This window comes from Aythya marila, assembly GCF_965140915.1.
Source record: "Aythya marila genome assembly, chromosome: 25".
NCBI lineage: Eukaryota > Metazoa > Chordata > Aves > Anseriformes > Anatidae > Aythya > Aythya marila.
In genome coordinates this window covers 2,854,151-2,879,774 of record NC_139066.1, presented here as the reverse complement: position 1 = coordinate 2,879,774, position 25,624 = coordinate 2,854,151, and the positions used below count along the sequence as shown (strand labels likewise).

At 49.0% G+C, this 25,624-nt stretch overlaps 1 protein-coding gene across 2 annotated transcripts; it reads right to left on the bottom strand.

Moving 5' to 3' along the window:
- Positions 1 to 8,642: 8,642 nt before the first annotated feature.
- Positions 8,643 to 25,044, bottom strand: METTL2A (methyltransferase 2A, tRNA N3-cytidine). Of its 2 annotated transcripts, XR_014319054.1 has the most exons (10): positions 24,944 to 25,044; positions 22,631 to 22,722; positions 18,394 to 18,755; positions 17,010 to 17,059; positions 16,466 to 16,526; positions 15,153 to 15,292; positions 13,250 to 13,356; positions 12,969 to 13,034; positions 10,870 to 11,595; positions 8,644 to 9,436 (listed from the first exon to the last, which is right to left on the bottom strand). XR_014319054.1 is itself a non-coding variant. In XM_082779117.1 (9 exons), the coding sequence occupies exons 1-9, from the start codon at positions 25,036 to 25,038 to the stop codon at positions 11,444 to 11,446; spliced, it is 1,125 nt and encodes a 374-aa protein (XP_082635243.1). In that variant the 5' UTR covers positions 25,039 to 25,044; the 3' UTR covers positions 8,643 to 11,443. The 2 variants fall into 2 exon arrangements, 1 of the variants encoding a protein (XP_082635243.1); XM_082779117.1 differs by having other exon boundaries at positions 8,643 to 11,595.
- Between the last annotated feature and the right edge of the window lie 580 nt (positions 25,045 to 25,624).

Genomic DNA, 25,624 nt, shown 5'->3' with positions numbered 1-25,624 from the left:
GGGTGGGGGGGGGGCGGTTAGGGCAAGGCCCGGCGGCAGGACAAAGGCCCGGGGGAGGGCTGGGGCGGCCGGGCAGGTGCTGAGGGGGGGTCGCTGAATATGGGGGGGGGGGGGGTGCGGGTGGGTGGCTGGGACCCCTGGGCTGGGCTGGGCTGGGTTGGGCTGGGTGGGGGCGGGCAGGTGCGGGGCCGGGGCTCGCTCCCCCCCTTTCCCTCCCTCCCCCTCCCTCCCTCCCGCGGCGCTCGGCCCGGCCCGGCCCGGCCCGGCTCGATTGGTGCACACACAGTGGTGAAAGCGCGCCGCGTCTCGCGAGATTTGCACGCGCGGCGAGAGGGCGGGGGAGGGGAGGGAGGGGAGGGGAGGGGGCGGGGGTGGTGGTGGGGGGGGGGGAAGGGCAGGTCAGCGCGGGAGGGGGGGAGGGGGGAGGTCGGAGGGGGCGGGGCTATGGGAAGGGGGAGGGGCTTGGGGGGGAGGGGGTGGTAGTGGGGGGGCAGCAGGTGGGGGGAGGGGGGCAGGGGGGGTGGGGGGGGTTGGTGATGGGGGGTCAAGGGGGGGCCTGAGGGGAAGGGGGGGGGCTAGGGGGCTGCTTATGGGGTCATGGAGGGCCTGGGGGGGCAGCTTCTGGGGTCAGGGGTGCTGGGGGGGGCAGGCAGCTTGGGGGGGTGGGCGGTTTATGGGGGACTTGGAGGTGGGGGGCAGCTTATGGGGGGTTAAGGGGGGGCTGAGGGGCCTGGGGGGGCTGCTTATGGGGTCATGGAGGGCCTGGGGGGGTAGTTTATGGGGGTCAGGGATGCTGGGGGGGGGCAGCTTTTGGGGGTCAGAATGGGCTGGGGGGGCAGTTTATGGGGGTCAGGGTAGGGCTGGGGGTCAGAGAGGCCCGGGGGGGCAGGTTATGGGGGTCAGGGTGGGGCTGGGGGGGGGGCAGACAGCTTGGGGGGGGCAGTTTATGGGGTCAGGGTGGGCCGAGGTGGGGGCAGCAGCCATGAGGGGACAGACCCAGCCTCGGGGTGCGGACAGACCTGGGGGGGGAGATGCAGACACAAGGAGGGGGGGGCACAGCAGCCCTGGGGCGTTTCCCCCTCTGGGGTGCTCCCCCCTTAACCCCCCCCTGAAGTCCAGGGTGTCCCCAGAGAGGGGATGTGGGGGGGGTCTCCATGCACCCCCCCGGCACCACCCCCAGCTCCATCTGCCTCAGGAGCGGCCGCCTCAGCCCCACAGGGAGGGGGCCGAGGTGCCCTGGTGCCCCCCTGGCCTTGTCCCCCTGTCACTATGGGCACCCTAAAAGCCCCCCCAGGGGCCAAAAAGCCCCCCCAGGAGCCAGGCCCGGCCGCCGCCTCACGCAGCCCCGTCCTTTGGGGCCGATGGAGCAGGGACGTGGCCGTAAAGCACAACCCGACCACATTAACCGCTGCCTTTCTGAGGCTGTGCCGAGACGCTGAGGAAAAAAAAGACCAAAAAAAAAAAAAAGAATAAAAATAATAATAATAATAATAAAAAAGGTTCATCCTGGCTGCGGCGAGAGGTTGCAGTGTGGCGTGTTCGCAGGCAGCGGGGGCCGTGAGCGCCGGGCGGTGCAACCCGCTCGGCTTTGAGGCTGAATCAGCTTTCTGAAAGGCAAACAAGCAAGGGGGGGAAATTCGGAAAGAAAAAAAAAAAAAAAAAAAAAGGAAAAGGAAAAAAAAAAAATCGGCGTGTTGGGAAGGGAAGTGGCCAGGCCTGTCCAAGGGGAGGCAGGCGCGGATTAGCGATTCGAGGCTGCCGGCGCTTCGGGAAGGGTTCGGCCAGGCAGAATTGGGGCGTCCCGCACCGCCGCCACCCCAAATCCTCTCCCCGAGCCTTTGCCCAGCAGTTTGGCACCGGGGGTGATGCGGGGAGGAGCTGGCGAGGTTCAGCTCGGGGGGGAATAATCGCCCTTGCGACGCGCCGGGGGAAGTTCCATCATTTTCAACTCGTTCATTTATCGGCCGCGCAGCCCGGCGTTATTTGTTAACCTCGTGTCGCAAATGGCTCGCGGAGCGCCTGCCTGCTCTCGCAGGCTGTTTCCTGTGCTTTAATCTGTTTTTCGGCAGAAGAGCCACTCCACTTCCAGCTCCCGCTGCGTGATTCACGTTTTCAGCACGGCCGGCGGCAGGAATTTGTAAAATAAATAAATAAATGGCGTTTCGTGTGTCTTTTTTTTTTTTTTTTTTTTTTTTTTTTTTTTACCCCTCAAAAGAAAAGGAGAAATTCTAGAGTAAATACTCCATCAGCTGGTAAGCTAATCACAGCCGTTTAGGGGAGCGCTAATTGGTAACATTTGCAGTTAGCATCGTTCGAGGAGGTAGAAATTTCATTCGTGCAGTTTCTGCTTGATTTGGGGTGGAGGGAGGAGAAGATCTGGAAGGCGTTAGACCCGGGAAAGGGACCGGCCTCCAACACCCCCCGGCTCTTCTGGAGCCCGGCCACCACACCTGATAACGCCCCAAACTTTGTAGGGCTGAACGGAAAACAGATGCTGTGCTGCTGGACCCATCGCCCTGTCCCTGTGTTTTAGGGGTGGTAGGGTCACTTTGATGAGGACTGTGGGAGGTAGAAGCCTCCTGGAGACCCGGAGCATTTATTTCAGGCAGAAATGTTTTCTGAAAGGTGCCCTGCGCTGGTGGAGCAGCGGGTGGCTACTTCTGATAAGGAACCCGACGAGCTGAGGTTGCACCATCCTCCTCCTGTAGCTTGCCCCTCTTCCAGCCCCGTATTGCTCTGCCCTTAGCAAAAGGGTCAGGGTTTCTCTTCTCACGTGTGGTTTTGTGGCTGGAGCCCACCTCCTTCAGCACGCTCCTGGATTTTCTGCTAGCTGTGGGCTCACGACCCCTTTATTTTCAGCCTCGGTCAGCCGCACAGTTGCACCTTTCCCTTGCCTGTTGCAAACCCCAATTGCCCCCTCTGCCTTTGTCCTCCCAGCTCAGAGCAACACCCTCAGCTGCAGCTTCCTTCCCGAGATGCCAAACCAGCACGTAGGACGAGGCAGCTCATCTTTTGGTGGCGCGGAGGGGAAAGGAATCAACAAGTTGCAACCGTATTTATGGCTGTGGGCAATAACTGGGAGTAGCCTTTAAGGGCATTGCATGCTGTCAGAGAAGTCCTGGGTAGGTATGAGGGGATTGCAGACAAATTTGCCATTGAGCCCCTGCAGGAAGTAAGTTATCAGATAGATTTCCCAATCAGAGCCTGTAAGTCTGACATTTCAGGGGTTTTTGTCCTATACTCCCATCTCAACACCATTTTCAGCAGGGACGCAGCATCCACCCCTGCCTGGTCTTTCCCTTCTTACCGTGGGGGGCCAACACCGGCTGCCCTGGAACAGCAGTGGTCTCCAAAGGGAAAATGAATTTACTTGGGATGAGACACAGCACAGCTGGGCTCTTTGTTATGCCATTACTTCCCATGGGACTTCAGAACCCAGGTTGGGACTCAGCAGAGAAGTGGCAGATTTTTATTTTTAATTTTTTTTTGCCTAAATAAGGACAGCTAACTTATCGGAAAGACCTTGCAAGACACGATCAGTTTGTGACTTTGTTTTCACAGGGAAAGGTTTTCTAATTCAAAGTGGCTGGGATGTGTAAATATTGAAACATTTTGTGCAAGAAAAGTTCTGATTCAATCCAAAATGGTAATGTGAAATTTTAAGATACCGTGTTTAGAAACATACAAAACATCCAAATTAAAAAAAAAAAAAAAAAAAGGAAAACAAAATTCTGTTATCTCGCTGTGATTTTCCCCACACTATTTCAGTTTGCCAAAACCTGGCCCTGAATGAGAAGAGAGCATTTGGATCTCCAAGAACTCTCATGCAGCAAAACTCCTTCCGCCAGCCCCCGCGTGCGCAGCACGTGAGAACTCCCCTGTTTCCCCCCTTTTCCTTAACCCCATACGAGGCTGGAGCCCCTGTGCTTTGGTCCTTTTAGAGGAGCTGGTTTGAAAGCTGGCGGGCAGGACGGCTATGAGCAATGCAGTATGTGCACGGCTGACCAAATATTATCTCATTCGTGGGGGCAAGCCAGCCCTCCTACACCGGTGCCGGTGCCAGATCCCTCCCGTACAGCATCCTGCTCTCCAGGTCTGCCATCAGCCAGCGCTAACGCTTCCTATTACATCCCCTGTGGCAGCTCTCATCTTCTTGCATCGCTCTCCTTGGATGTCAGCGATACGCTTGGCATGTTGTGCTCGTGTCGTGTTGGAGAAGAACCACTCGGCTGCCGCAGCCATTTTGTCACTGATTCGTACCGGAGCAGCCTCCGAGCTCCTCTCCAGCCAGCACCGCGTGTTTAGCAAAGGGAGAGCAAACCCCTGCCTCTGCATTGCTGCTTCACTGTTAACCCATGTTAGATTTGGTCAAAATTTGCTAAGGTTTTGGAGATTTTAACACCGCCGTGTAACAAGCTCTCTGGCTTGAATTTTGAAAAGATAAATTAAAAGTCAAAGTCCTTATCTGTTTAACGCCACGGGTGCTTTGCCTTTGCATTCCAGGCTTGTAAAATATTCTGACTGCATTTTCCCTCGCATTTCTGTACAACCAAGAAGTCTAGGAGTGTACTGACATGATGTAACACAGAAAAAGGAGAGCTGAGATTCCTGGCTGATAGCAGGAATCCGGGACCTGGGGACTTGAAGAAAGCCTCCAATTGCCTGAACCCTTAAAACATAAGAGCTGTCATCAGTGATCTCAAACCTGGAAACTCTAAAGCCAACAGAAAAACAAAGCGAGTTCGGCACTCAACAGGTTTCTTACAGATTCAGCACGGGGGATGATCTCACTCCAGGCATCACATCCAGAAGAGGCCAAGCCTTGCCTGCAGAGCAGCCCGTCCTACCTAACCAGGCGCGAGCGGCAACTGAAGGCTTTTCTAGACTTGGGGCATTCAGAGCATCTTAGCCTTGTGCAGATTCTCTGGTATTTAGCAAGGGTAGGACTCCTGCAGAGCCTTTCCCTCCCTAGGAACGGTAAAAGGGTCTCCTGGTTTTCTAGACAGGGAGAAAGTTGGTATCTCAGCTACCTGGAGATAACATGCCATCGCCTGACTCCTTCCTGAGGCCATTCGGAGCCTCCGCCCTCCCACACAATGGGGTTTATCTCGGAGGTTGTTCCTGCCCCTCCCTCTGTCTACACCTTCAGGTATCCCATTAGGGAGGCTTTGATACCCGAACCCAGTAGGAAAGCATCCAGGTCGCTCAACCTCCAGGCTCGCAGCGAGCCAAGCGCAACCTCAGCGCCGTGCGGGATCCAAGGCAGCGTGTCCTGCCTGCCCGGAGGCATTCGCTTTCCCCAAAGTGCAGGGCTCTGGAGAAAGCCACTGTTTGTTCTTCTGCATGCACCTGAACCGGTGCGAATTCCTTTATGTGCCAGCAAACCTTCCCCTGTCCTCGTTCGCTGCTAGCTTCCTAGAATACCAGAGGATAATGTTCTCCGCAGGATTTGCCCCCTGCTTCTCTTCCTCCTGCATAAAACGGGTATAATAACACCCTACCTTCCAGGGCTTTCTGAAAGCTTCAATTAAACAAACTGCTCTTAGATTTGTGTAAGAGGAAAATTAAATCAACATCCTATTGTAAAGCTGGAGGTACTGCATGCATATTTCTCTGCCTATATTCAGGCTGTGTGAACGTGTGTAAATACATACCAACCTTCACAACAAGGGTTGTCTCAGTAGGGAAGAAGTCACTTGAAGTTAAGGAAAAGCCAGATTTAGTTTTGCATGCAACCTTGATCGACCCTTGGCATAGAATATGGAAAAAACAGACAGCTGTGTAATTAAAGGCTGCGGTGCAGTCTGGCTGTCTAGGTGGTGCCCGGTGTATCTGCTGCCCTGGTGGGGGGCACCCAGCACAGTGCCTTGGGCTAGGTCCCATGGATAAAATAGTGGTCTGGGGGGAAATCAGCCAAATTTTCCTTCTAAATGAGGAAAGCCGCATCCAGTGCCCCGTGGAGGAGGGTGCTGGGGAACCTCTCCACTTCCAGTAGGGCACATCCCCTGGTGTGCCCCTTGCACACCCCCAAGGTGTGAGCCTGGACGCCGTGACCTGGGACTGCAAGCAGCAACTTTCCATTTCATGTGAACTGAAAGAAAGTTTCACAGGATGAAGGAGTGGCCCTAATCCCCACAAAACTCCTCAAAACCCAAATAAAATGAAAACACGAGAGCTACAGGAGTCCCTTGGACTACAAGGCATTAAAAGAACCTGAATACAGCAGCCATGCCAGCTCTTCACCCCCAAATCAAGCTGCTGTTCACCCTGGAAGACTCCCAGGTGCTTACTGCATACAAGGGAGCTTGGCTGAGAGCAGCAGGGTCCAAATCTCACTCGGATGTTCTCCCTTCCTAGAAGCAGCCATGGACCAACAGGCTGGCAGCTCCGGGCTGGTGTCGACACATTAATGCTTCTAGTGAACTCTGCCATCAATGCCTTCCAGCCACAACCCGTTCCCGCTCATCCCGCTGTTGTCACACGTGAATGGGGCTCAAAGACCGCATTTCCAGAGTAAAATCCTTCTCTGGAGTGACACCTCCAAGTAAAGCACAGCAGCTTTGGGCAGGAGGCAGAAGCACATGTGGCCAACCTCTTGCTTCTCCCCATGTGTGTGCTCCCTGCTTGCGCTCTCCGTAACAGAGGTCGCTGTATCCCATTTAGCTTGAATTAGCCCTCGCTGTTGCCCACACAGGTGATTTCCTGCAGTGTCCCACTTTCTCTGCAATACAAGCTCCCATTCAGCGAGGCATTTAAGCACAGCAACTTACTGCCTTCAGCAAGAGTTGAGCACAAACTCTGGTGCTTTGCTGACTAAGCACAGAGTTGACAATTCCTTTTCCTCTTGAGCACCTCACTTCACAGGAGACTCCTCAAAAAAAAAAAAAGATACCCTCCCTCCTCTTTGCATTTCTAATAATTTCTATCATGCCCTGGAAGCATATGTGACAACACTGCTAGGGTGAGAGCCCTACAGACAGCTGAGCAGAAAGCTGCGTGCCAAGCACACACCCGTCTGGGGGGAAGGAAGAGCTATGATGGCAGAAGGGATCCTGGGCATTTGACACGTTCTCCCAGTTCCTGATCATGCATCTTCTCTTCTGATTTTTCCCTAACATGGCACCAAACCCAAAGGGGTTGTCCCGTGGACTGATGAGAATGAAGAAGAGACCTCCTCCTGTGCCTGCACGGCTCAGTTTCCCTGCATCTGTCTTTACAGAGACAGAGGGATGCTCCCCAGCTCCCTCAGCAAGGTGATCCTTGCTGCCTCATCCTCGTCAACACTTCTAGGCACTAAAACCTGGGCAGCTTTCATTTGTGCTCAGGGGAAACAGTTGAGTTCAGTTTGGGTCTGTGATTTCTGTAGGGAATCCAGCTGGGAACCCGCCAGGGGCTCATCCCAGTGCTTAAAGACAAAGGAAGCTCTTTCAGCTTTGGCTACAATGCAGCGCCGAGAGCCGCAGGCACCCGTACACGGAGGTTACTTCTGCTCACACCTCTTATTGAAAATAATCAGGTTTCATTTATCCTGGAGCACTACAAGTAACTACACAACTAGAAATGGTGGTGACATACCCTGAGAAGGTGGAGCCAAAGCGTTTGGGAGAGAAGACAATTGTCTGGTCTCAAAAGCTTTTGATGATTACTGTTGTAACCAGAAAAATCACTAAGGATGATTGCTGCTTGCCACAATCCTGTACTGCCAGGAAGATCCTGAAAAAGCTCCAATTTCCACTGGAATTTACAATTCATTTATTTTTGAAGTGAAGACATCAGACACTCTTCAGCTTTCTCTTCTCTTTACATCCCGTTCCCCCTCCTGCTTCCCAGGTTCCAAAGCTTATCTGTGAAATCCAGATGCTACAGGAGGAAATATGTATGTAGGGAGGCACAGGGCCCCTTGCCAGTCACTGGGCCCCTCAGCATCATGGCTGGATTGAAACCGAGAGCCTTTCTGAAGGATCGGTCCAGGCTCAGCCCAAGTCACGGGCTTGATGCCATAATCCCTCCATGAAAGGGTTATGCAAAGGGTCAGAATAGGTGATGATAAAATCCCCTTCCAGCCAAAACAATCTCCGAACCTCCAAGGAAATCCACCATCCCCTGGCAAGAGCCGGGACCAGACTTTCTGAAGCGCAACAATGTCTGGCTCCAGCACCACGGGGGCAGCGCCTCTGAAGGGCCCTGGAACCATCTCTGCTGCCTGGGAGGTTCGACGAGCTGCGCTGGCACGGCCTGCCAGCCGCAGACCACAAGGCCGGAGCGCTGGGAACGAAAGCAGGGCAGATACGCTCTGAATAGCTTTAAAGTCAATATTCCAGGGCTAAAAAAGAAGTAGTGAGATGTCGTGAAAGTGAATTCAGGGATCTCTGCACGTTCTAGAAAGGCGTTGTGCAACCCAGCCCGCTCGGCAGGCCCGTGGTGGGAATGGCAGGAGCTGCTGCGAGGCAGGGCCCAGGTACCTGAGCAGAGCTGTGTGGGAGGCCAGGCCCGCAGCTGCAGGAGCGCAGCAGCTTCGGAGCGAGCAGGAGCTGACAGAGATTAATGAGGGGAGCTCAGGCAGTATCTGTCTGTAGGAGGCCTGGCTCGGTCCAAGGCCATTAACTTGTTGCTCTCTGAGCACCACCGACAGGGCTGGAAAACAAAAACATCTCCTCAGCGTGGGTCACGTCCAGTGACTGCTTCGAGACTGCAGCAGAACGAGGAGCGCTGAGAAAGGCACAGAGCCACCGCGATGGCTGCAGGCTCGCTGGGCTGCAAGTTTTTGCATGAAGCCCAAGTCAAAACCAGGCAGACAACTGGGACGGAGCCTTCAAAGTAGAAGCAAATAAATTACTGGTCTTCATGTTCTCCCATTCGGGAGTTTGAACTTAAAGAAGAGTCCATCAACTTTAAATAAATCATGTTTATAATTAAAAACACATTTTCCTGTGCTGCTTACAAGCCCTTGGATGATTAATAAGGCATTTTTCGAATTACTTTAATTCACACTAATTACGCTGCTTGCTTACCCCAGTCAATAATTCTCCTTCCAGGGAGATAAAGCTATCCCAGGAGGAGGTCTCCCTCCAGGGACCAGGAGGAAAAGGACCCCAGAGAACTGCCTGAGGCACCAGCAACATACGGGAGGTCTTTCACAGAAAGCTACAGAGCTGGTTACATGAGTCACGTTGCGTTCAATGCTCACAGGACTGCTTTTGCTAAGCCTGACTCCTTGCTGGAGAGCTGGAAGGAGAGTGTAAGACCCTCAGGAACATTTTCTTTTTCTTCCCCTGCCTTCAGCACTACGGTTTTCTTCAGCATTTCAAGCCCAGATTTGGAGAGTCAAGGAACGTGCGTTCCTCCAAGTGCTGGTGCATCAGTGTTTTGCCCCCTGCACCCCAGTGAAAATGCATCTCAAGGGCAGGTCAGTAGCAGGGTATGATTTCTGAGTTGCCTTGACAAAAAGAGACAGGAAGTGGAGAAACAAAAAAAAAAGGCAGTAAAGGATCTGTGAAACAAAACTGTCTCTGTTTGTTTTTTGTCTTTCCGAAAAGAGCTGCTTCAAGCCTTATCTTCTCCTGTGTCATTTGGAGGCACTGGAAAGTCTCTTATTCTTTTAGAAAAAATAACTGGGAAGACAATTCTTCCCATACTACAAACCATAGCAGTGTAACAAACTGAATGAGAATTCAATTCTCATACAATTTACAATATTACTTAAAAAATAAAATAAAAATATAAAAACAATGATGCATTTCCATGCCTGCCCCAGCACTGCAGCCTGCCTTTCGACTGTGAGTGGATTTGCTGGGTCACCTTTCCACAGGAATGGCTGAAATGTCCTGGCTCAGAGGCCTTTGTTAGAAGGCATACTGATACCTGTGGGGTGACACGGTGATGTGGAAGCTATGAATTGGTTGTGCTACCTCATGTCCAGCAAGGAGCATGCCCCTTCTGGCACTTCACAAACCAGGATGCTCCATGAAGACTCCTGCAGACTCTCCAAATCTAGCAATGACACTTCCTCATCTTTTTACCCTTTCTCGCCCATTTCAAGACAGCAGTTATTTCATCACCTACATGTCCTTATAGATGACAGTTATTCTTAGGCAACTGTAAGCTACAAAAGTACTAGTACACAAACTGCTCTTCAGCCAGTACTGCACTCAGTAGGCACTGTTAGTTCATGAGCTAAAACAAGCTGAGAGATCAGACAAGGCTTTCTTTCCTTGAGAGGTGTGAGAAGGCAATAGTGAGAGCCAAGATAATCGAAGAGGAAAAAAAACAGCAGCTACTTAACAGTGTCTGAAATCCTGCAGAAACACGTGAGTTTCTGTGGAAGCCTGATTTGTATTAATCAACCCAGCATTGAAAAGCGTTACCACAAAATTTATTCTAATACCTGTTGTACCACACCCTAAAAATCACAAAAGAAAACAAGTTGAGATAAAAGATGTTAGCTGTCAAAGGTGGGGAAATACTGTCAGAAAGCCACAAGGTTGGCTTCCTCTGAGAAATTAAAGAAAAGTGGGAGACACTCTTCAGATTTCTTATCAAAGACAGGTGTCTTGTCTCCTTTGGTTTAGCACATCACCATCACAGGGCGGCACAGCTTGTCACCTGACTGCAGCCAGCAAGAACAGTTCTGACTGCTCCAGCAGAAAAAGCAGGAAATGGATTCTGCATAAACTCCGGTCCCAGTCTGCTTTTGATTCTCTGCACTCTGGAGGTGCCCTAAAACTGGCATCAGCCCGACATGTTTGAAAGCCTGAACCCTGCCTGATGTGAATTTACAGCACCTGAGCTATAGTGTGCCTGCTCCCTAGACAAACATCCTTGTGGAGAGTAAGGGGCAAGGCAGCATGATCTGCTCTCTCCACAGGTTACCTGCTCACCAGGAGGCATCCATGGGGAAGGTGGCACAGAGAAACTAGAATGCTCTTAGGTCATGACCTTGATGAACGTATTTTATCTTGTGGATTTGCACAAACCTGAATGATTGTAAGAGAGTTGCATGAAATAAGTAGGGCAAGGGATTCATATCAATCCTAGTGACCAGCCATGAAGAAAGGCAGACTTACCGATTCATTTTTTTTTTCCCTAAGACAAGAGTACACAACACAGAGGTAAGGTTGAAGATCTCCTTCTGTTTCATGTAGACATCCAGAGTAAAAGTCAGTTGCTATTCAGCCTGCTCGGCTGCTCTTCGACAGCACGGACATTTCTTATGCTGTTAAAACCATCAGCAAGTTTAAAAATTCACCCCAGTGGCAAGACATTTAAAATACTGCTTGGTCTCCTCCTAGAGCATTTGTCCTTAACAAAATTCACTCGAAGTGATGCTAGGCACTGTAAAAGGCACTGAGGTTCTGTGCATGCCAGCCTCCCTAACACCTCTCACCAAGAGGAGTCTGCACATGGCCATAAAGAAGATTGAATCTAAAAAGCACGCCCTGGTTCCTCACAGCTGAGGGGCAGCAGGCTTCTGGTATTTGCACTGGATCCACACTCGATACATTGTCATTTGCTTCCCACGGTTCACTTGCAGTCGCCGATCAACCAGATTCTGGATTTTCTCCAGCCCAGCTCTTGTGAAGAGATCATCTAATTCATCTGTAAGCAGAGAGAGGGAGATAAGGATGCTACAGCTTTCATTTAACTGATACCTGCTCACGATGAGGGCTAAGCAGAGTTGAAAGATGGGCCAGAGGAAACTCATGGTCTCTGTCTGGCAGGGAAATGCGAATCAGACTGGACTTAACTGCTGTGGTATGGGGGGATTAAGATCACAGTCTCACCAGTTTCCTTTGAGTTTACTTTCTACCAAGGAAGGAAAGAAGTACTGTGAGGACAATCTGTAGAGTTACAGAGACTCGACAGGGAGAAAACAACTGCAATTCCAGACTTTGTTATCGCCTCCAGTAAACAATTAAGGGAACATCTTCTGGCGAGCAGGGACAGATCCATTCCCTCCCCCTCTCCCTCCCTCCATAGGGATTTCAGAGTCTGCAAGAGTAAAGAACGGGATCAGATGAATCAGGCCTACACTTCCAAAGGGTGGCAATAAGATCTTTGCTGTATAGGCTGGAGGGGAACTGGATTCATTAAGGTTAAGTCTGGAAAAAAAAAATCCGTACAAAACCACACCCAGCTGGGGCCCAATCAAAGCACCAAGAGCCCTCAAGGCTGCAACACTTACTCTGTTAGGTATTCCTGACCAAGCAAATAGTATCACAGTGCCCCAGCACAGTGGCCCTGGGCAAAGCCAGAGTGAGTCCTGCTGAGCAGCAGACAGCTCGTTCAACTGCAGCCTGGGAGCACGTGATTTGTACGGAGTTTCTGTAGGAAAGGGCTAACAGGTCTCAGCTTGTGCTCTTTTATCAGATGCTTGCCATAGTGAAGCGTTTGCCAAACACGCATTAAACATTAATTTTGTTGTGACAAACAAGACTTGTGCAGTAGGGAACGGAATGGTTTGTTGCAGTTGTGCCGCTGCTCTGAAACAGACTCTGCAGATGTGCCCTCAGTGGAAGTGACTGGAGGTGTGACTGGTGATAAGGAGAGAGAAACAAACCCTGCTGAGTACAAAGCAGCAATAAAACCAAGAAGGCTGCCTCAGCTCTGTGCTGAACCACGCTCCTCTTACTCCCTTGTGTCAGTAAAGTTAAGAGAAGATGTTCCAGTTGTGTGCATCTCATTGCATCCTTCTCAGGCAACAAGATTCAAGGAGAGTTCTTGCACTCCCCTTCCTCCCAGTGTAGCAAATACACCAGTTTTAAACTAAAAAGGATCTTGTGCTTAGGAATTCACTGTGCCACATTCGCATCAGTAAGTGTCAGGCCCAGGTCCCTGTGTGATTGGGAGACACTTAACATTTCACTCTGCTCCAAGAATAAAACAGGTTGGAAAGATCTAGTGACAAAACTTCAGGGCACAAGGACAAAAAGAGGTGAGCAGAGCCAGAGGGCTGTTTTCTAGCCTCCTACCTTGGGTGAAGAAGTAGACTCTGGTGCCATCACCTCTCACATAGAAGTTATCAGACAGACATTGACCTAAGGGCAAGAAGGATTTAAACAGTTACCAGCTATCATTTAAAAATCAACAACTGCCATCCAACTGCATAGAACGACAAGAGGCACTTCTCCTCCCAGCACATGCTGTGCTTGAGAAGAATTAACGAGCTGCCTCCCAAACAGGGCAGACACTACTCCAGAGAAGCATCATCCATTAGCGAGCTGCTAAGGCTCCCCATGGGAAATGGAAATACCTTTCTTAAACCGAAGCTGGGCCAAGTCGTAACGGCCATAATCGCGTAACAAAATCATTCCTCCTGGTTTCAGAAGGCGACTCAGTCTGTTAACGACGCACTGCATCCTGAGGAAAGAACAAAAAAGCTGTACTCAACAGTCTGCAAAATCACGCCCGTTTACTTAGCCTACTTTCCCAAAAAGAAGGTATAAAGCTTCACTTCCGTTTCAACTTTGTACAAAAAGCTACCCAAAATCGGTACTTTTCTGAGCTCTCGCAGGCTTAGGTGGGTAGATTTTATTTGGCCACCTTTTTTCTGACGCTCCCCAATTCTGCTTTTTTTCCTACACGGATAACTTAGCCTACCACAGCAGGGGTTAATTGCTCTCTCTTACTAATTACAAAAATATCTGGACTGGTTTCTGTAAAACAAGCAGAAAGTGAACTTGAAGAAAAATGCTGTGAAATAAAACCAAAGGGAATATTAAAGAGAGAACAGGAATACTTAAGTCATTTATTTGCATTTCATAGGTCATAGCACATCATCATGCTAAGCGCAGTACTTTTCTAAACTGTTTTCTGAACCTGCCCCCTCCCTTCTTCCCACCTGCTGAAGAGAAATCCATCTAGTATTGGAGCCTAAAAATACAGCAGCATACCTCCCACAAACTGGTGCTGAGTGCTCAGTGTGGCTGGTGTTCAGACCAGGCAAGCAACCATGACCACAGCAAGACTTCAACCACAGCCATTCAGCACTTCTAAATTACACCTGTCCCATACCAGAATTTGCTAAAACAAAGCACTGGCAAGTTCCACTTCCAGAGGTTTAGGAAAAAGCTGGACCAGTCACAGAACAAAGTTTAATTTTCCTTGATACAAAGGGACCTACTCTGAAGCTTTACACATACCTAGGAAAGCCCTGACACCCAACCACCAAACCATTTTTACAACTTTTACGCTGGCTCTACGAGTTTCATCTCCGTATATTCAAGTGCAGGCTCAGCTCCAGCAGCCTCATCTAAAAGGATTCAAAGCAGTACTTTCCCATTAGTTGTTGCCTATCAGTACCCATCAAACATCTCTTATGTACTCTGCTGCAGATAGATGTTTCATTTAACAAGATTCTCTTCCCTGCTCTTGCAGAGTTCATGCAAATAACAGTTTAGCTATTTAACTGCTAACAGCCTCTCTGCACCATGGTTATAGCACAGGTGGTCAAACCGTATAATGTTTCCCTATTCAACTGTTGGTTAATTAAACTCCATAAAGATATGGACGGCACACAGATCATTTTACTATCTAGCAAGTGCTGAAGCTAAATAATTCATTACGTAGAAAGCTACCAGTCTCCTCCTCAACTTAACAGTCCAGGGAGATCCCATGCAGCAACACTATGGAGTACAGAGAGCTTAGTTACTAGCCAGTCTAATCATTTTCTTTGGCATTTTTGCTACATGTTGCTCTTGGCAACAGGTGACTGCAATAGAAAACTCTTCTTGATATACCCAATATCACTACTTTGTGCAACCAATAGTGGTGCAACTTTCAAAAAATACACCAGGAATGCAGGCTGTTTTGGTCCTAGACTTCAATGTGAAGTCCATAAAACTGCAGAGATGAAGTAGCGAAGTTGCAGAGATGAAGACAAGATACGCTGAGATTACAGAGATACAGGCAGGGAATTTTAAGTGTGTGATATAAGTTATAATGATGTAACTTGAACAGATCAATAAGAAGCCTTATCTAAACTGAATGAAATGGAAGAAGGTATAACAACAGGGCAAGTACTTCCCGCTGGCCAACAGCCAGACTTCAACAATTAAAGTTTTTACTTCCTCTGTACTGTTTTAAAGGTTCCCTAGTAAAGAACTCCAAATCTACGTCCATTTTGTTTGAAACCAGAAGGAATTATTAAAACTTACTTCTCTGGGAGAATTGCTGAGAGGACAAAGATAAGAATGACAACATCAAGACTCTCATCTGGCATTGGGAAAGGACTTTGGTCATTGCACAGATCGTGGACAAACGCAAAGCAGCGAGAAGAATCATATTCTGCATTGTTCTGTATTTAAGGGGAGAGACATTAGAGAATTAGCACACATCAGCAGCCCCTGATCTCTGTATTATCTGGACATGGGAGCACTTCGACTTTCACCTAATGACGTGGTGTGCCCAGAGGCCTGTTTCAGCTTCACTGAACTAAACAGGAGGGGCAGAGTCTTAGGTAGGGTTGATGGGCTCCCTGGTCAGATAGGGAAAAAGAAGTACATGTAGGAGTTTTACAGAGAGCTTTGGACTTGTTACGTTTGGGCAATGAGCACTGCCAAAAAATGTAAAACTGGATTGAGGGATAATTGCAATTTTAAGGTTGGACTTCCCACTGATAGTGGAAAGAAGTGAGAAATTCACACTGTTAAGTATGAAATCTTTATGAAAGTGGTGTGTTAGGGCACCTGCATTGCTGAAATCGATATTAATTTCAACTGCAAGCAAGCTACTCTCAATACCCCAACCATCAAACCCAGCTCCCTAAAGTTATGTTCATAAAATCTCATGCAGACTTCCATAAGTTGTTTAATTTTCTAAAGCTGCTGTTATGGATTGCAGTGGCTTCTATAAGCAGTGCTTGTGTCAGCTTAGAGAATGAAATCGCACGTTGGATCTGCTGCCACGCTCCCATTTCACCTCTTAAAGCGTCTGGTTATATTTGATACTTCACAGATACCCAGTTCTGTTCTGACCTGAAGTTTGTTAGCAGCATTTATCTTCTGACTGAATCCCAGCTTCTGCTCCACAGACAGCAGTACCCCTCCTCAGCTGTCTGTGCAGAAGCAGTCAGACCACGTTCCCAGAACCGCAGTGACAGTAATGCACACACAAATCAAAACCAACTTCAGCTGCTGTTAAAAAATAGCCTGACTGTTTTCAAGGTTCAGCAGTTACTCAACTAAAAGAGCACTGCACTTGGAAGAGTGCTGCCAACCAAAGGGGAAAGGAAATCTGGCTGGCTTGTCTGCTGCCAACGTGAAGTCCTCAGAACTCCTGCTTCCCTCATTTCTACACTCTTTGATGGCTCATTTTCCTGATTTACCAGTATGAGGGTCAGCATCAGGGCTGGCTAAAACCAGAAAGCTTCCAACACAGCTAGACAGCTGGTGGAAGCTATGATATACTTGGGTTAATGTGCAATTGGCACCTTGTACTTCCTACCTTCATAAGTCACCGTTGAGCTTACCCGGACAAGATCCACAGCCGTTGTAGAAAAATCACAGCAATAAACAAAAAGGCCCGGGTCACTGGAATAAATAAAAGAAACTATCATAATTTATATAAAGGTGCTCCACAGGAATTAACACATTGTCTCAAACAGAGCACAAAACTAGGGGGCAGAAATGCTGGGCTTTAATGTCTCTCTCTCTCATCTGTTGTGCAAAATCGAGTGGACCACTTTGTTCCTTTATGTTCCAGTTACTCTCACATGAAACTGGACTGCTTGCTTTTTCTTCAGGAGAAGGAGAGACACTAAGGTCTGTATGAAAATGCTTGAATGAGTATGAACGAGACACGCAAACACGCATCATGCTTTGTAGGTTGCACTCTAAAGGCAAAGATTTCCAGGCTCAAAATACAATTATTTGAAGACTTGTATGGCAAATCAGTCATTTATATATGGCCTTCCTCTCTGAGACTGTCGAAACTAAAACCACATGCAGCACTTTTCCAATTGTTTTTCAGAGCTGGTTCATCATGCAGGCAAAAACCTACTGAGAACTACTTACTTGTTGGTTTGTAGGATTGGGATGACCGTATTCCCAGCACCACAGCCAACCTGCACAAACAAAACAGACGTACATAGTGAAAATTGTTTCTTCAGCATGTCCCACACAGCTCGTTTCAAATCATCTCTCTACAGCCATGGAACAAAGAGCAACTCATAAGTAACTCATGAGCACAGCAATGACCATTTGCAAATATCACTGTAAGTTCTGAGTAAGTTCAGCTCTGAGGAACAGGCCTACATATGGGCATTTGTGGGAAACCACTGAGTTAGGCAGTTCTTCCAGAAATCTTACTAACAAGCCATATTGTTACTTCTCTGAAAGTTGTTTTTTCTGGAATCCCAAGCATAACAACCAGTATGAGTCACTGGCAAAGGCTGGGGATTAGTTACATTAACTTCCATAGAAATTCAGAGCAATGGAGAAAGAAGTTTGATTTACTATAATTACATCCTGCTGTTTCCGAGTTCCCCTCACTAGATGGCTCTTCCTCAAGTTACAGCTAGGCCTACGATTCTGTCTTGCTGTTCCTGCTACTAGTTCCCATTTGAAGAGAAGCGGACTCTCACAACTGGGCTTAGGGAATTTGTCTCTGTTTAAACAATCAGTAAAACTGAAAGACTGAGCAGAAAATACCACCAAGGGCTCCCAGTGACAGACAGCACCAAGAATACTCAGGTGAGAAAGGAAAGCCACCACGAACCAAGAACGTTAGTCTGAGGAAGTCTCGAGGGTTCAGACTATACACAAATCTAAAGGGCAGCTTATGCTGACTCCCTGGGAGGGCAGAGCTTCCACAGCACATGAGCATTCAACAACAATAGTGATATACTAAACAAACTAGCAGAGCAAAAGGTCATTATGAGCTGTTAGGAGACTAATATTTGTAAGGCCTTCAGGCTTGCCCAAGACAAGCATGATACTCTGTGTTAATCTGAGATTCCCACTGCTATCAGGTGGATTGGGAGGACCCAAACAAACAGGATCTTTACGTTCTTGGTTTCACTGTTTCATTATCCATCTCCCAAGGCAAACAAGGATCAGCACAAAACAGAAAAACCACAAAACACAAAAGATAAGGGAAAGATTTACACAAATAAAACAATCAACTTCTTACACAGAAAGTGACTTAATGGCTTATTTCAACATGAGATAGTTTGTATTTTAAGCATGGAAAACTTCTTATGGTCCATGTGCTCTGCCGATAGACTGTCTGAACCAAAAGAACTCCAAGTTCTAAGCTGCCCCCTTCCTTTTATGCGTTTTACTGACTTCTGTCAATCGTCCCACTCACTTGCTGTTTGCCATGACATGTTTGTACATCCAGTCACTCCAACGTTGATATAAGAGAGTGAAGGGTGATTCTTTGTTCTACAGCCATTACCTCCAATATGCGGTAAGAGGCAGAGGATCCCGGGTAATCTCCGTAGCTTTGGTTCACCTCACCATGCTTCTGCGAAGCCAGCTCCTCTGTGCAGAACTTAGGCGTGCTTTTCATCAAGTTTAACTGATTCTCTGCCCTCGTTTCTAAAGAGCAATGTCCATTTTCACAGCTTCCCAGCCCTTCATTGTTGGATTCTTCTTTGTAAATATGTTCACACACAGAGTCCCCATTGTGACCTGGGTTCCTGTTTGGTGCCAGCTCAGGAAATTCAGTGAACAGCCAGTGCCTGTCCTTGAAGAAGCCATTTTCATGGATCTTATAAAAGTCATCCCAGTACCTCTTAGCATTCACCTCATATTCCTCTGTAAACACAAACAGAAACATCACCAGCAGTCAAATCAGAAGGTCTCAGTTTAATCAGTTCAGTCAGTTAGGGACTGCTGCAGATATCTTACTCAGTAATCCCTTATTATAAGTAAGGTTATTGATTGAAAATCACCTTGATTTAAGTTGTACCTTCCCACAAGAACACTCAGTCTGCCTCCTTACTGTCACTTTGTTAGGAATATTAAAGGGAAAAGAGATAGAAGAGGAAACTGCCTGTCTCCTGGTAGGATTTAAAGGAAGTTGGCAACAGAAAAGGCCTCTTTGAAGGAGGCTGGAATGAAGAAATCCAGGTTTTACTTCCATCCCTAACGCTAACTTAATCAGTTCACAGAAGCAATTCATTTGGAGCCTCATGACTTTAAGTGTCAAGCACTTAAACTTCTAAGGAATTCTACGACAAGTGCCTGGAGCTGAAGAGCTCTGTCTGACACACCACCCCTTTCTGCAGACTGAGAAACAGCAAAATTAGTCAACTCCACAGACCTGGCCTAAAGCTCCATTAGCATTTACACAATACTCCAGGATTACAGGGCATCTTGTTTTACACAAACACTCCTGGAGTTCAGTCTTTAGCACTTTGTTTTCCACTGTTCTGTGCAGGTTGGAACATCACAAGCATGAAATTAGAACAAAAGAGAGGAACTGAAAGAAGTGACCACTACAATTGGAGTAATAGCATAGGGCTAAGGTGGATGGACTGAAGTTGGTAAGAATTAACTGCAGCAGCAAGCAATGCTATTTTCACACCAAGTAGATACATTCCAGTAGCAAGATGATTATTACAGACAGCTGGAAGAACTCCTGGGAAGCCATAACCTAATGAAATTAGAGCCATCCATAGAATTATTTCCACAGCTTCACGTATTTCAGATCGGGTACATTTCGAGGAGAGTTATTTTTCCATGGGAAATGAAGAATCCAATTGGTTTCCTGAATTCTCGTCAATGCAGTAAGCTTTCTGTCCTAACAAATAAGTCCTAATTATAACCTTATGCACTTGTAATCAACTAGAGGTATTAACAGCCTTGGCCAGAGACCCCAACTGCATCTCAATAACATGCAACTCCTTTGCCATCTTTGCACGGCAACAAGTTTGTTACTGAATGCAAAAATATCTCCAACCATTAAAGATGACAACTGAATGTGAGAACGGGCGGCCTCTCTACCACATCCACTAAGAGCAGGGTTAAGAGAACAACCAGAATCCCCAATTTTAGGACGCCTGCTTATCTGAACTGCAGTTTATTCACTAGTCTTCTGACAAGTATCAAAATGCTTAGAAGGCATCTGAAGGGAGATACCAAGAAGGAACCAAGACCACCTGGAAACATACATAGCCTCAGCAGAATATAGACAAAAATGGCTTTAATGCAGAATCAGAAGTCAATCACGTATTTGTAGTAGGATCTATCCCTGAAGCACAAGAACTATGTATAAAAGTAACCCCTTTACCTCAATGACAAGCATATTCTCATTGTAAGAAGCCTTGTCCTTAAACACCAAGCTGAAAGAAATTTTAGTCTGATATTAGACTACAGCAGTACGTTTGTGCTGTGATCTCACCAGACCTCAAAGCAGGCAGCCAAGACAGTTTGCTACTTGCACAGGAGCCACTCTGTGACTGCTAATGTCAGAGGAACGAGTTATGGATTCTGTCCATGGTGCACTCATTCCTGAGCTGTCAACTTCTTCCACGCACTAGTAGGGATACTGGTAGGGCTGCTGGGGCTGGAGTCGCTCTTTCAGCTAACAAAAATACAAAGTCCCGAGTCCTGCTCATCCCTAAAGGTGCCATGGCAGCCTCTGACCATAAGAGGATGTTCCCGTCAGGAGCTGTGGCGATGTTCCAAGCCAGCCATTTTGGATCACCAACATTTTTGCTCTTCCCAAATTATTGTGAAATTCTGTTGGATGCTAATGAACAGCTGCTGCGCTCCAACCCAGATGTGCGGAAGCTTTATTTAGAGTTCATTTTAAAAGCACTAGGATAAAGGGTCGCCAGCAATATAAACACAAGAAGCCAAGGGCCAGCTGATAGAGATCATGCAAGAAACAGGGTTAAAGCAAAAAATGACCATAGTAATGTTTCAGTCTGTCTTCCCACACAACTTCTGTCAGAGAAGTTCTCATAATACTTGCTTTGACATCCTTTTTGTGGTATTAGCTCCTAAGGATATCAGCATGCGAGGCGGATTCCTCCAGAGACCTTCCTGACAAGGACTCCTGACCTTTTTGCTCATCTTTGGTAGGACACACCCGAAGTCAAGCCCCTACTCACCCTATTACATTGCAGAAACGCAAACACAAATAACTGTTCATATAAGGCAAGAAGAAAACCAGCGATCCCCTGAGTCACGTGGGGGCTTTCTCTAAAGAAAACCAAGAAACTTTCAGTTCTTTCTCTGATTCCAGCCAGCAGATGCACCTTCTATATAGCACACAGAACTTCCCTCCTTCTTCAGGATAAATTCTGACAGCCCAAGAAGTCCACAGAATAATACAGCCATAATGACCAATAGCCTGTCTTTGTTCTCCTGCCTGGATGCTTCTGATTCTCAAAATACTGGACCCTTCAGGCACATTTGGCTGGGCTGACTTCCCTATGTTTCAGCCATCCCATTGTCTCCACATGCTTCCTATTGAATAGAAGCCATCAAAATCTGACCGTCCCCCATTGTTCGGTCTGGGAATACATCACGAAGCCCTGACAAACTGCTCTAACAGCAAATTTCTCCACAATTTCAGAGCTGCATATAGGTTCTCAAAGCATGACAGACAGCAACCTTTAATGTTAACCAGATTTTAAAATGAACTCAACACAATGGGTATCACAATAGAAGCTGCTGGATACTTCTGGGAATCCAAGAAATTAGGAGGGTTGCTCTTTGGTTTAATTAAATTTGCTATTGTGAACACAACTGGAAGCTATATGGGAAGTGTCTGAACAGCTCCAGTAGTGCTCAGCGCTGCCTTACAGATGACACATGCAATTTAATTTGAACAAAAGGAGCGGATACATCCTAGAGCTCAGCAGGATATAACAAGATCATCATCAAACGAGTCTCTTATCATACCAAAGAAGAGGAAATCTGAAAGCACCATCACCTGAGGGACTGGATGGTACCTAAGAGGTGGGAAGATGCAGTGCTAACCAACTCCAGAACAGCTTCAACCGCGCACCTTGACCATAGAGCTCCTTTAGCTCGATTCCTGTTCAGGTAAGTTTTCGTTTTGGATGTATCAATAGCCTTTAAGCCAAGATTGAGGAAATAAATTTGGAAACCCTTTTCTGTCTCTCTGATGATAAACGCTCCCATCAGGATAAAATCATTTTTCCTCACTTCAGATTTAAGCAGGACTGTGCTGCTTGTTAACTCGGCAGGGATGGGTACGGACACTACTTTATTCGAGCCTCTTAAGAGGGAAAAAATAATCTTGCAGCACGCAAGCAAACAGAAATTAGCGATTAGAAGCTAAGTTTTAGAGAGCAAAACACAAATGAGACTGGTGCTGTATGCTGAACGAAGCCTGTTGACAGGAAACACTACCAAACATTTAAATGTACACAACACGAACAAAGAATCTCAAGCCAAGATGACTCCTCCCCACCAAGGTCATTTCTTTTGCCCGGAACGAGCCTAGGCAGAAGGTGGGAAAGTCACAGAGAGGTAAATTTAGAGCAGAAAGACTCCTTCCCCGCCATTTTCACTATCATGCACTCGGTAATGTATTTCGAATAATTCAGGAGAGGGGGAAGGGAGGAATACACGAAGATGAACACGCAGCTCAGACTGTTCTGCTGCTGCACACACAGTCAAGACTGATGCATTAGAACAACATCTAAAGGTACCTTGTTTATCTTGTGGCAATAGCTGCGAGCTGTTCTCTTGAACTTTACTCCTGGCACTGGCTTCCTGCTCCTCCGACCATTCCACATTGTCCCTGTTGTAAAAATGAAGGTGAGCTACTCAGCGGAGAATCGTGAGGCAAAGACAACGACAAACAGAGAAAGCTCTGAACTGCTCTCCCCGCCACCGGCTGGGGAGCTTTTCCACATCTCCAGTTCCAGCTCAGCAGCACCGTACCAGCTCCCAGCACATAAGGATGGTTCCCAGCTCTGAATGAGCCGTACCCGGAGCTTTACAAAAGGCACAACTGGAGGGGATCCCAAGAGACACCAAACCTGTCCCCTAATCCTTTCCCCTGTTTGATGGTGAGCCATGCTGAGAGGAATTAAACCCTTCCTATAAAACCACCGGGGCACTCAGCACAAACAGAGCTCCTTGGAGAGAAGCTGCCATTCCCTCACAGTGAAAACAAGTAATTGTTCCTGTACAGGTGACTGCTGGGTTGGCACTCGCATACTTTCACTTGAGCAGGTCGTCACCACAGCCCGTTTGATTTAGCTGTCTCAGAAAATTATGTTTTATTTCTCAAGTTAAAAGAAAGAGGGCAGCTAGGGTTACTTGGAAGGTAAAGTGTTACATTAATATTAAACCCAATTATGGCACAAATATGCAGGAATCTTAAAAGCATTAAGAACCTATTAATAACTTAAATGTGCATACAAAGTTGTATAGTCATTAAAGTGATTCACTTGACCTTTTTTCATTAAAACAAATGAAGGAAAAGCAAAATACAAGGATCAAGAAGAACAATCCTGGCCTCAGGAAGAATACACCTTTTGATATTAAGCAACAAAACAAAGCCTTAACTATTGTCTCTGAAAAACTAGACTACTAGGGAGTTTCTGCAGGGAAGTACTACTGAGGATATGCTTTTGTAACACTCCTTTGATAGTCCCAAAATAGATGACAAGCTGATACATGCACTCATTATTTTATTACAAATTAAACAGCCAATTTTCAACAGGTACGGCAGACAGAGCCCTAACGTGGATAGATTTACTTCAAAAATGCAAAATACCTTTGGTTCCCATCACATTCAAGCATCTGGGCACTGAACATCTCTCAAACAACAGCTTTCTGCACTCAAAGCCCTCCTGCTCCATGCTAACACCCGGCACAACCCCACACTCTTACAGCACCGCGTGGCAGCAAACGGGTGAAGTTATCTCCATTCAATTTGCACATCAGCTGCTCATGTGTACGGGTGGGGAAGTTTTAAGTGTCTGAGAGCAGATATTGCACTAACTACAGCTACAAATCGATTGCCATGAAGCAAAGCAGCACATGCTCCTGAAATATGGAAAGGGGCTGTGAATCCTGACTGCTTCCAACCCAATGAAGGCTCAGGACCATGGGGAATGGGTGCTCCTGAGCACTGGATGAGCAGGGCTGGGCTCCTCCATACCTCCAAGCCCTCAGGGCAGCTCCAGCAACCCCCCAGCCCTGGTGTGCAGGCCTGTGTCCCCTCACAGCCCCACGCCAAGCTGCCCTCCTGCCTGTTCTGCGCCCCAACGGGTGCTACAGAGGGGAACCTGGGCAGCGGGCCAGCCTGCTGGGAGGGGGCATGAACAATGTCTGGGCTTCTGCAAAGCAGAGATGGTGGAGGGTGATGCTCGGGGCTGACCCATAACCCCCAGAGCTCCCTTACGTGGAGCCTTGCCCTTCCACAGCATCAGGCTGTGGATAAACCCCTCTGGCCACCTGTACACTGCGATGGGTGTGGAGAGGCACCCCCGGGGCTGGGGCTCCCTGGAGCACGGGCTCTGCGTGACAGGGGCAGCCCAGGGAAGGGGTCCCTTGGGGCATGTGCACCCTTAGGAAGGGGCACCCCAGGACACGGGCACCCCTGGGGGCAGGGACACCCCCGGGGCACAGGCACCCTTGGGCACGGACTCTCTGCGACAGAGGCTCTCCAGGGGCAGGGACACCCCACGGAAAGGGCACGGGCACCCCAGGGAAAAGGGGCACCCCGGGGACAGGGCCACCCTCGGGAAGAGGCTTCCTAGGGGCTGAGGCTCCACGGGGCACGGGCAGCCCCGGGGCTGAGAGTCCCCTGGGCACGGGATCCCCGGAACTTGGGCACCCCCGGGGCGGGGGCTCCCTCGGGAAGGGGCACCCCGAGGCTGGGGGGGACACACGGGCACCCGACCCGGCAGCTCCGCGGGCCTCGGCCTAGGGAGAGAGGGCAGGGAAGGGCGGTGGAGCGGGGTTCCGCGGGCCCGCCGAGGGGTCGGGGAGGCGGCGGCCGCCCTCACCAGGCGTTGTGCTGGAAGAGGCGGGCGGGGTCGGTGAGGAGCCGCCTCCCGAACGGCCGCCGGGGCTGCGGCGCCTCCTCGCTGGGCGCCGCCATGACGGGGCCGCGCGGCACCGGAAGCGGAAGTGCGGAAGTCCCGGGGACGGACCCGGAGGGGTGTGGGGGTCACGTGGGGCGGCGGCGGCGGGAAGCGCGCGCGAAGGCGGCGGTGAGGGAGTGGGGGGAGGGGGCGGCCGTTACCTCAGCGCCGCCTCAGGGGAGCGGCGACGGCGGCGGCCGCGTGTGGTGCAATAAAAACGCTCAAAAACGATAAAAACGCTTGTCTCGGCTCTTATTTCTCATTTTATTACCCCAGGAGGCAGGGTGGGAGCGAAGCCCGGCCCAAACCGGCTCCGTGCGGCGTTTTCAGCGGGCTCTGCTGGGCTCCAGGAACGTCCATTTGGTGGCCGTCGCCTGCCTGGCGGCCCGGCGATGGCGGCGGTTGAGGCGGTCCAGCGCCTGCAGCTCTTCGGCGGTCACCAGCTCCTGGCACGCGTTCCACGACCAGGAGTAGGTGGAGAAGGTGTGGTGGAAGCGCTTGCTGCCCGCCTGCCGCCCGATCTCGGCCCCGCCGATCCTCCGCCACAGCCGCAGCAGGCTGGCGCGCTGGCGGAGGGCCAGGTCGTGCTGGTACTGCCGGGCC

Bases quoted from the DNA above. Each gene is read 5' to 3' on its own strand.
- METTL2A (XM_082779117.1), bottom strand. From the start codon at position 25,038: ATGGCGGCGCCCAGCGAGGAGGCGCCGCAGCCCCGGCGGCCGTTCGGG. The intron at 22,723-24,943 runs GTGAGGGCGGCC...TTTTTACAACAG, and splicing joins CTCTTCCAGCACAACGCCTG to GGACAATGTGGAATGGTCGG. The intron at 13,035-13,249 runs GTATTTCCATTT...TCTTGCCCTTAG, and splicing joins CCAGCTTCGGTTTAAGAAAG to GTCAATGTCTGTCTGATAAC.